The sequence below is a fragment of the Vanacampus margaritifer genome, chromosome 13 (genome assembly GCF_051991255.1).
Source record: "Vanacampus margaritifer isolate UIUO_Vmar chromosome 13, RoL_Vmar_1.0, whole genome shotgun sequence".
Classification (NCBI taxonomy): domain Eukaryota; kingdom Metazoa; phylum Chordata; class Actinopteri; order Syngnathiformes; family Syngnathidae; genus Vanacampus; species Vanacampus margaritifer.
This window is the reverse complement of record NC_135444.1, coordinates 8,998,638-9,010,250: the sequence shown is the minus strand read 5'-3', so window position 1 is coordinate 9,010,250 and position 11,613 is coordinate 8,998,638. Positions and strand designations below refer to the sequence as shown.

Below are 11,613 nucleotides of genomic sequence, written 5' to 3'. Positions count from 1 at the left end.
CCTGAAAAAGGACCAGCCGGTCGGAAACGTACAGAAATTCCCGATGGCCAGTCCGCCCCTGGCTGACTTTCAAATCCACGTCCAGAAAGTAATAAAGTACCAGTACTATTGAGAGAGGTCGGAAACTTTCACTCTTGAACAGATTTGACCTGTTAAAACTACACCATAATATTTAAAAGTGTAGTCAACATGAAAATCACAACACTGAGAAGGCCAGTCTTGAACTTGCCAAAGGGACCAAGTTTTACGGTCTGATGAGACAAAAATAAAATAACAATCATCAAAATGATGTGAAGGCCAAAGCTTTGAGAAATAAAAGAGCCGCTCATTATATTAAACATACAAGCTTGATTGTCAACCTCAGTGAAGATAATGCCATGACTTGACTCGCATGGCTTATTCCTATAGACAAGCAAGTTTCCAACAACACGTTTAGGATCAGTAGCATCCCACTCAGACGTTTTTTATCAGTAAGCGGCCATGTGTGCTGCTGATAACGGGTGACGCCAGTCAAGGAGAGCATTTCAGTGTGCCTTTCTTGTAAACCTCCTGTTTCCTCTTGACCAGTCCTGAGAGAGAAATCTACATGACCCCGCTACCCTTTCCAACAACACCGTGACGGGTTGTTGACACTTTCAGGGCATGTTTGGGGGTTTTGGTGAGCACAGCAAATAAAGAAAAGGTTATTAAACAAAGGACATTTTGCTATTTTACGAACCATCCAGCACAGAAGAGAGCGTATTTAGATACCAACTTTTACACCGTGTGACCTCCCAGGAATGTCCTTTCAAATCTACTCATTAACCTTTTATATGAAAGCAAGTTAGTGCGCTTTTTGGGACACGAAGTCACTCCCACGGTTAACTCGTGAACAGGAATAAGAATGGGTGTCACAGCTGGCAACCGTTGGTACCCTCAACACTTACACAATGAATGGGGGTTGATCATCACAACTTGTTTTCATTCACACCAATTGTCTTTGGAACTGCTTCACCCTGTACTGCTGTAAAACTTGAATTCCACCTATGGGGCTCAATAAAGTATTATCATAAAAGTGGCTAGAAGAACATCCTCACTTGATGGCTGAGTAGAAAATGTGTTTGAGGAGGGGTTGGTATCCCCTCAAGCATGTAACCCCTCCTCCAACCCCCATAGCAGTAAATTCCTTCATGGTGACTAAGACACCTAACAGACCCCAGGTAATCCTCTCAGGTGGGCTTAACTTAACAAAAGGATGAGGGAAAACTTCCTGTGTGCTAAAAGACGGAAATTTCCACTTCATGTTTAACTGCCTCTTTCAACACTGCTCACCTTGACACCTTCCTTGTTGTTGTCTAAGCGGCAAGGCCAACTAAGTCCTTCCACCTGTTTTTGATTTATTAACTTTTCTCCTAACAAAAACAAAAGAAAAAACTTTTCTCCTTCCCACGTATATGCTTGTCCAAGGTCCAACATTTTCATCTATCAAGGAAACTTTTGACTAATTGTTATTCATATCTTTTTTTTTTATTGAACAACTGTTTCAAACGTACACATCTGTATCAAAGACAAATATGTACAAAAAATATGGCTTTTGTTATAGCACACTTCAAAATTCTATAAGGAACCAGTATACAATGAAAATAAAATACACAATAAAGTTAAATACAATTTAAAAAAAAAAATAGGGCTTTTGACATAACATGTATTTGTCAATTATACAAATAGGTTTAAAAGCATTCCTATTTTTCATCAGTCTAAAGCTCTTCGAAAAACAAAAATTGTTAATCATATCTTGAGCGACAAAAAAATTGTCCTTTGTAAGATGACACAGAAGAATGAGTGAACTAGCTAAAACTGCTTGAAGTGGAAAAATGTTACAGAATATTATACTCAACAAAAATATAAATATAACACTTTTGTTTTGGCTCCTATTTTGTATGAGATGAACTCAAAGATCTAAAACTTTTACCACACACACACATACACAGACAATATCACAATTTCTCTCAAATAATGTTCACAAACCAGTCTAAGGCCCCGTCCACACGAAAGCCAGTTTCAATTTTCTTACCATTCATTGGAAAGATTTCAATACGCGCCCCGTACGCGTCCGTCTGGACACCATATGCAGGATACTCCTCCACTCCACTACGCATTGTCACAGATTGATGACGTATGCGCCAATTCTCACGTGACTGCGTGCAAACCGTTAGTCTGTCAACAACAATGGCGGAAAGCCGTGTAGTAGTCGTTTTGCACGGCCTCCATAAACAAACATAAACATAAACATAAACAAACTTGCTTTTATGCTTTTGCAGCAAGATATTTTGCTTATTGTACTTGAATCACCCGCCATTGTCACTTATCCTGTGTTCGTCTTCTTCATGTTGTTTTGATACATGCAAAGCCATGTTTGTTCTGTAAATTGCAATAAAGTTAGAGGGGAAAAAGGGGATTCTTCTTCTACGCTTTCCGTTAACTCCCTGTGGCTGCGCTACAGCGCCACTCCAGAGTTGGCATATACATTACAGCCGTTAAACGTCCTCAGCATCTTCTTTTGGACACACGCAAGTCTTGAAATGCTTCTGTGTGTACGAGATTTGTTTGAGGGACGAAGCCGGCTTTGCTTCCGTCTGGACGGAGCCTAAATCTATGATAGTGAGCTCTTCTCCTTTGCCAAGATAATCCTCACAGGTGTGCCATATCAAGATGCTGATTGGACACCATATTAGTGCACAGGTGTGCCTTACAATAAATGGCCACTCTGAAAGGTGCAGTTTTGTTTTATTGGGAGGGGGGAGAGCGATGGGATGGATTATCTCTGCAAAAGAGAAGCGCTCACTATCACAGATTTAGTCTGGTTTGTGAACAATATTTGAGAGAAATTGTGATTGTGGATGTGGAAGAAGCTTTAGATCTTTGAGTTCATCTCATAAAAAAAATGGAACCAAAAACAAAAGTGTTTATATTTTTGTTGAGTATATCTCTCTTTAGTTCCCATAAACTTGACCTCGGTTTCTGTGAAGTTGGACAACATTATTTGAATTGGGAAGACCTTCCTTTTCCATCTTTTAACCAAAAAATAACCTCCTTGCGCCTGTTGCAAAGCAGGCTGATGTGTGCCGGCTATAAAAGTAACACAAAGAGCCAAGAGGTGCTCAAATGCCTCATGGAGGTGACAAAAGCTGCCATGTAACCTCTTGATGAGGACACTGGAGTTGGTAAAACTGGTGTGACCGTGGGCCGTCACTGATGAACAATGTTTTGCCACTCTGCAGCTGCAGGAGAGTTGGGGGGAGAGAAAAAAATCAAAACGGGAAAAAGCAGCGTCGGCAGGCAGGCAACAGGATGCACATGGCTCTGAGAAGGATAACTTGTTGGATGCAGGAAATGGAGAGAAGGAGAGGAAGGGGGCCGTTTGGATCACAGCTGTGTTCGGATTGAGAAAATTCCTGTTTTGAAGCACAGGCAGGCGTGTTGCTGTCCTTTTGCAAGTTGACAAAGCGGCGGAAGAGCACAGTTGGCCCCAGCGTTGTGCGTGTCATTGTTGTTTTGATGTCGCGTTAAGAAGTACAAAAAAATGGTATGGGATTTTTTAATAGGTTTTAGGTGAACTAATGAATACACACACTCTCGCACGCACGCACGCACGCACGCACTCACACACGCACATACAAAAAAAAAAGAGAGCAATGATGATGACATGTCAAATCGGTAAAATTACCGAATGAACAATACTGAGCTCTCCAGAAAAAAAAGCAGTGTTGACTGATGACACTTAAATACATTTAAAAAAAAAAAAAAAGGGGGCAACAATCTCTCAGTTACATACAACTATTCAGGTGTAGTCTTTTAAATTAATCTAGGGCTGTACTTGTTCTTCAAAATCTGAACGCACACTCTAAAAACAGTTGGGTCAAAAGTAACCCAATTATGGATCAAAAATGGACCGATCCACTTTCGGGGTTGTTTTGTACAAAACGAACCAATTTTTTGACCAAAGTCAAGGATCTGACCAATATTTATGAGTTGTTTTACACTAAAAGACCCATTTCCTGACTCAAAGTTGGGTCAAATTGACCCAAGTAGAGGATTGGTCCATTTTTGACCCATAGTCTGTTTTTAGAGTGCAAGATTCTGCTTAGTTGGTTGAGCTTGGCGTGGAAGAGCCTTGACTTAAACTCCATGAAAGACATTTGGGATATTCTACATCAGACACAATGAGCCATACCCTCTCTCTGGTCCAACATGACTAACTTGTACTTTCTTCTCTGGAAAATGAATCATGAGATTTGTTTCTTAACTCGTTCACTGCCATTGACAGTTTTAGACGTCAAAAAATCATTTGAACTATTTTTATTAGTTTAACATTTTTTTCTACTTTTGTTAACAAGAGTATGAAAACCTTTTTTTTTATTGTACATTTAGAACAGATATAACATTTGTGATTAATAATGACTATTAAAGTCATGCGATTAATTACGAGTAAAAAATGCAATCGCCTGATGCCCTTAATTTTTAATAATCATCTCGTCAGGTGATTAAAATTTTTGATTGTAATTAATCACATAACTTCACTAGTTAACTCACGATTAATCACAAATTTTATATCTGTTCTAAATGTACATTTTCATACTCTTGTTAACAAAAGTGGAAAAAATGTTGAACTAATAAAAATAGTTCAAATGAATTTTTCTGTTTATAGCCGTCAATGGCAGTGAATGAGTTAATGAGGAACATATTGAGGGCTCATCCGAATTTTTCATCACCCCATAATAAACTGTGTTTGATCCATTGCTTTAAGTGTTATGGCACTGCAACATTGATTTTATTTAGTGTTAGCATTAAGCTAGCAGACTAAAATACTAAGCTTTGTAACTGTTTTAAATTCACAATGTTTAATTCTCTCTGTAATATGTTTAATTTGACTTAACTTAATAAAAAAAAAATCACATATTTCAACAATATTGCATCTGATCCCAGAATCTACCTGTGCAAGTTCCGACTCATTTTGCTATGGCGGGTCACATATGGTAAGCCTTAGTCACATAGTGACGAAGAAAGGCTCATAAAAGTTTTGGAGTTTGCACAGTCACTGCTCATTAACAACAGGACCTCTTGCTGACGTCACAGTGCATTGTCCTCTTCATAATGAATAATAATTGTTAAGTGAATCATTGTGCAATGGAAATTCCACACCAAATAAACAAAATTGTTCCTCTGTGATCTTTACCAGTTAGTTGTCCGAAAAAAATATCGGCAAATGCTGGGCAGGCCAAATTTGTCCAAAATAAGTACATCAACAATGATCTGTAGAGACTACTCTATAGTCTTAGAAAAATATACTGCTCAGCAATGTTCAAAATAACATTTACATATAAATAACACACAGATGCACAAATGGGGGGTGGGCATTTTACAACATCCGCAAGTAGAGATCTTCTTGCAGTTGTTTCAAAGCCTATTTTACATGCAGCCAGCTCCTGTACGGAGCCCAGCAAGTTCATTATACTTCCGTCATGTAGACCTCCTGCGCTGAATTTAAGGAGAACGAGTGGATCCGCTTAGATTGGCTGGTAATTAAGCTAACTGTGTTCACTCTCACAACGGCGCAACCGCGCATTTCTAACTGCACCATGCGAACCATGGCTCGCTGGCTGGGCATGGAAATAGGACCTTATAAGGAAAAGTACTATTAGTTAGTTAGTTAGTTAGTTTTAGTATTGTTGTTGCTATCGAGATTGATATTTAAATGGACAACATTGCTAAGTAGCAAAAGAAAAATAATATCATTGTTCCTGTTAGTGGTGTCGTGTGTGTGTGTGTGTGTGTGTGTGTGTGTGTGTGTGTGTACTGTTCTGGTTGGCTGGGCTTTTCTCCTGTGACGTGTGAAGTGCGCGGATGCAGTGCGCGCCGCGGGTGCGTGTTGAAAAGGCAAGCCGGAGGGGGAGTGAGCCGAGTCCGCAGCTGCGCAGCATACACAGACGTCTATCTTTCTTCATTGATTTGTGTGCCAGCAACAACAACAAAAAAGGTGAACTTTTCGTGTAAAGGATTGTTTTACTATCTTGCCCCCAACGTCAGTCTTCACAGTTCCATTTTTCTGCGCTGAGTTCAACAGTTAATTGGTTCATTTGCTTCATCAACCTCAACAGACCTGAGCACAATGTAAGTGTCATTTTAATTGTTTCATTTAATGGACTTTATCTTTTTTTAAATACAATTAACAATTCTTGGCATTTAATGTCACTCATTAATATTGTATAGAAAAAAATGAGTTTCACAAATTGTAGTACAATTAAACGCAGTTCCACTGCGTTGACTCCATCAGCAGTTTTTCTTGAACTGTTTAAATCATGTTTTAGGGCTCCCTAAAACCTTGAAACAAAAGAGCTAAAGTCTCATGTGGGACTGTCTTTGGAGATAACGAGCCCTGGCAAGTGACAATTACAAGAGTGGGCTTTATTTCACGTTGCAAGTGGCACAGCATTTCACACATTCCTCTACAAGTGATACCATATTAATGAAGTGATACCATATTCATTTATTAACTTTTGAATCTATTGACACTTTGTGTTGTTATAGTAAAAATTGAACACAATTTTTTTTTTAATGGTATCAACATTTTTACTAAACATTATGTCAAATGTAAAAAAAAAAAAAGAAGAAGAAAGAAAGAACAAAAAAAATTGTACAGTACATGCACTCTTTCCACTGGCAGAACAAAATACATGCACGCTAAGTTCCTCTAATTAATTCGTAAGTATTTTTTGACAGTTTCAATGACTGAAATTCCTTTAAGTATCACTACAGAGTACAATCCATAAACAGATTATTTTAATATGTTCTACCAAAATTCTAAACTATGGAAGAGGATTAGGGCCATTGAAGAGAGAGAAAAAATAAAGTTTGGCAGGATTCTCACTTTAAAGCAACACTAAGGAATGTTCCGTTTACGTTTATTATGATGAAACCATATGAACAAAAGCAGTATTGCTATGTCTGCCATGAAGCAGTCAGCACATTTGTAGTTTTTAGTTAGTTTTTTCTCAAAATTCTCACTTTAAGGTCAGAATTCTGAGATTAAAGTCAGAATCCTCACAAACTCAAAAGTTTTTTTCTCTCGCTTCACTGGCCCTAACCCTCTTCCGTACAAGACATTAAAAAAAAAAAACTTGAGTTCTCACAGTGAAAAATGAAGAAAAAATAAAACATCAGGATCAGTTTCTGGCTTATGCCAAACCATCCATTCATCCAGTTCCTATATCCTGTTTAGGGTCACTGTTAGCTGGAGCCTTTCCCAGGTGGGCCTGGACTAGATGCCAGCCAATCACAGGGCATACAGTAGAGATGGACAATTAGTCATACTCACATGCACATTGTCACTGAGTGGGAAGTGAATACATTCTTTTTGTTTTGGTGTGAATTGAATTTATTAATTGTCTACTTGTGCCTTGCGAATGACTGGCAAGGTGACCCCTCCAGGATGTAAAAAGCAAGAGGAAAAATGTATCCTTTGATGTTGGCTGAAATTACATCTAATAAGGTTTACTGACATCTCTCGTGGTCTGCTGGCGATGAGTTCCTTTTTCAGTTCTATTGTTGTCATTACAGCTTTTCTTCATTGACCTCGCAAATGAAAATCAATGGAAAAGGCCAAATAAATGTAAATATGAAATTAATCCTCATTGTTGTCAATTTGTAGTTATGGTTTCCTTGAGAAGGTCGCGATGACTGTGAAACCACTATGTTATGCAGAGAACTCTCCTTACTGTATTAAGGGAGGCGAATAGAAAAAATCTGTGAGTAATTGAAAGTTGCCCTTAAAAGGTGTAGGCCGCTAAATGGTGGCAAATTACTACTAGGTCTAAATGAAACTCCTCATTAAAAAAAACAACAACAACAACCTAAGACAAAAACAAAACAAAAAAAACGCCTAATATCGTTTCAATTTACCGCTTTATGTCAATCTACCACAAGATGGCGCCAAAAACACTGATTACTGTACAACTGTGTGTGTGTGGGGGGGGGGGGGGGGATCTGGATATTGGCGAATATGCACGTTGAACCACAAATATGTGGAGTTCACCATACAGAGCAAATTAATGGTTAACTAGTTTTTAAATAAAAAGTCAAGAAAATTTTGACTCGTGTTCAATTTATCTTTAAAAGGATGTAAGAAAGGAAAAAAGGCTTACAATATTTTAACATGACTAAAAGTCAAAGTCGTTTTACTATTTTGTGCCCCCCACCCCCGTGACGGACAATATTTACACTTTGGGACATATTTTATTGATTTTATTGTCATGAAAACCTTGGTTTGAACTAAATAATATAGACCAACAAAATGGATGACAATGCCCATCAGTCTACAAATTGTATCTTTAGAAAGTAACTTTTTAAACTGTATTGCTTTTGTCTTCTCTTATTCTTGACCAGGATGAACAACAGAGACCGCTGGAAGGTGTACAAGCGGGTGGCTGTCATGTTCTGCCTGGCGGTAGTGGCATTAACTGCTCTCCAGAGGGGAAGCATCAACATGGGGGCTCCCTTCCAACTCGAGAGGCGGGCTCGCATGGATGCCTCAGAGGGAGTGGAGTCTAGAGCTTTACTCTCCTCTCAGAGATTAAAAAGTTTTTGGAAAGCCAGCAAACACCAGCCTGCTCGTTCAACCACCCAGCAACCCAGTGTCACTGAAGACAACAGCGCCACAACCTGGGATGTAGCCAGCTCCAACTGTAGCGCCAACCTCAATCTCTCAGGTCAGGACTGGTTTCGGGGACTGGAGGATAATTTCAAGCAGTTCCTGCTTTATCGACACTGTCGTTACTTCCCGATGCTCCTCAACCACCCCGAGAAATGCTCAGGGGACATATATCTACTCATGGTGATCAAGTCGGTGGCTACCCAGCATGACCGTCGAGAGGTCATTCGGAAAACCTGGGGGAAGGAGCGAGTGTTGAATGGCAAGAGGATAAAGACGCTTTTCCTTCTTGGTAAACCATCCAACCGTGCCGAAAGGGTGAACCATCAGAAGCTAGTGGAGTATGAGAACCGCATCTACGGGGATATCCTCCAGTGGGGCTTCTTGGATAGCTTCTTCAATCTCACACTTAAGGAGACCCATTTTCTTAAATGGTTCCACACCTACTGCCCGAACGTTCGCTACATCTTCAAAGGGGACGACGATGTCTTTGTCAATGTGGAGAACATTTTCGAGTTTCTAGACAGCACTGACCATGCGAAGAATCTCTTTGTAGGGGATGTGATTTTTAAGGCGAAGCCAATCCGTAGAAAGGAAAATAAGTACTACATCCCACAAGCTCTGTATAACAAGACCCATTACCCTCCGTATGCAGGTGGAGGCGGGTTTCTGATGGATAGAACCGTGGCGCGGAGGCTTCACTGGGTAGCGGACAGCATGGAGTTGTACCCCATTGATGATGTCTTCTTGGGTATGTGCCTCGAGGTCCTTCACGTCACGCCGATAAAACACAACGCCTTTAAGACGTTTGGGCTTGTGAAAAACAAGAGCAGCAAATTGAACAGAGAACCTTGTTTCTTTCGGAGCATGATTGTCGTTCACAAACTGCTCCCAACGGAACTCAGACACATGTGGAATCTGATTAACAGCGACCTGGTCTGCTCGCAAAAAGTTGAGATTCTATAGCTTGGCCAAGATGAGGGACGGACAGCGCCGAAACGCAAGCCGGATCTTGGTGTTTGGCGAAATTGTCAAAGGCGAGCAGTGCGTGCTGTGCTCTCCTTTCTGCGGAGAGAGACTTGCTTGCTCCGCGCTTTTCGCAAAGATGTTCTCTAAAAGTTACGTAAATTATAATGTGGGAAATTGTGGTATTTATGAGGCATTTCAAAGCCCGAGTACTAATGCTGTGGCATCAATGGTAACACAAAAGAGGGCAAAAAAGTAGGGTGACCACGTTTTTCAAAATGAAAATTTCACTGAAATCAAATATACAATAAATTATTATCAGGAATTATTTATAACAAATTGAATTGCTAGTCCATCTGGTGGCCGGTGGCTGTGTTATTACTTTAGCTAATGCTAAATGCTATCTTGGTTGACAGTTCAAATGCGCTAAACAAATCAATTACTATTATCCAACCTTTTTCGCTGGACCTCGGCAGGTTACTAGAAGCTGGCTGAGTCTCGCATTGAAGCACTGGAAATATGCTGCCAGTAAAGCTCAGCTTGGTTCGGCAACCACCGCTTTAGGGCAGTAGGACTCCATTTCCCATGATTCTTAGACATGGATGCAGGAAGTAGTTTTAGCCCCGGTAAAATGAAAACACGCCTGTTAGCGATTAGATGTAGTTAGATTAGTCGTATGAATCACAATGACATCTGTATGATTGACATACACTTGACCCAAACAATTGGCTTGATGACTGGACTAAAAAAAAACTTTCAAAAAACAGGATGCCAGGACGGAACCTGCGTAAATAATGAGACAAAATAATTGGGCTGGGGAAATCTGGCGAGATTCGGGACACAAGGCTGAAAATTGCGACTGTCCAGGTTAACCCGGGACTGTTGCGACGTCTGGTCAGTGGTCACCCTACAGTGAAGTGATTTTTGTGATACTGGCCTAGTGGCCTGCTTGGTGCTCAGTTTTCTGTGGGCTTCAATCCTTGAGCATAATTTGCAGTACACTGTACTTCTTTTGTTGGTCTCATGATGGTTTAACCCACAAATGTGAATACAAGTTATTACTGGTAAACACAGTTATGAATGTTTCAGCTTGCCCACAGGAATGAATCTGTTTGTTTTTTTTGCTTTAGTTTTTTTTTAAGGGCTGAAATGACCGTTGCCAATGTTTAGCCCCCCACTCCTAGGCCAGTGTCTGTAAGCCGTTGTGAATTTTAGTGTACGAAATATTCCACATTACTTTGCCTTGGGCCAGTATATGTGTGCCATCATGGCTTAAACAATTAAGAGAATGACTCTCTACCTCAGTTATCCGGACTCTACCCAATCTCCAATGTCCGAGGTAAACATTTGTCTGGACTTGCATGTTGTTGCAACTTTCGGCTTGTCCCATCAGAGGTCACCACATAATTTGTTTGGCAGGTTTTTGTTTTGTTTTTGTTTTAACATCAGATGCCCTTCATGATGCAAACCCTCTTTTTCGCCCCCCCCCCCTGGGCTTTGGACCGTGGCTGGGAATCAAACCCACGGCATCTGAATGAAAGGCAGCAGGATATACCACCACACTGCCAGTGCTTTGTTTGGACATGTATAAACATTTCAATCCATATTTGTATTGCAGAGGCCCTTGCATTTGGCAAAGAATGTGAGTGACGTGGACATCTGCTACTCTATAGTACTGTGTTGAAATAAACAAAAAAAATGTGGGCTTCCCATAGAATTGAATGTGCTGATATACTTGACATGACACTGATAGAAGGTTTACATTATGACACTGTACTAAAACGATTACCGGTACAAATATGTAAGACGTTAATTTAAGAGTCCTGTCCTTTACAAATGGGTGTTGATATTTAATTTAAAGCATGAAATGTTCCATGATGGCTGTGTTGAGAGTGGATGTTAATTCAGCAATATTCTATATGTGAAAGTGTAAATAAATGTCCTGTTTGGTTCCAGACAAA

The 11,613-nt window shown here is 40.0% G+C and overlaps 1 protein-coding gene across 2 annotated transcripts; it reads left to right on the top strand.

Annotated features, from left to right (window-relative positions):
* Positions 1-5,935: 5,935 nt before the first annotated feature.
* b3gnt7 (UDP-GlcNAc:betaGal beta-1,3-N-acetylglucosaminyltransferase 7) lies at positions 5,936-11,613 on the top strand. 2 transcript variants are annotated; one of them, XM_077585138.1, is made up of 2 exons: positions 5,936-6,150; positions 8,422-11,613. In XM_077585138.1, coding segments are annotated over exons 1-2 (1,233 nt in total). In that variant the 5' UTR covers positions 5,936-6,148; the 3' UTR covers positions 9,653-11,613. The 2 variants fall into 2 exon arrangements, with proteins under 2 accessions (XP_077441264.1, XP_077441265.1); XM_077585139.1 differs by having other exon boundaries at positions 5,998-6,016.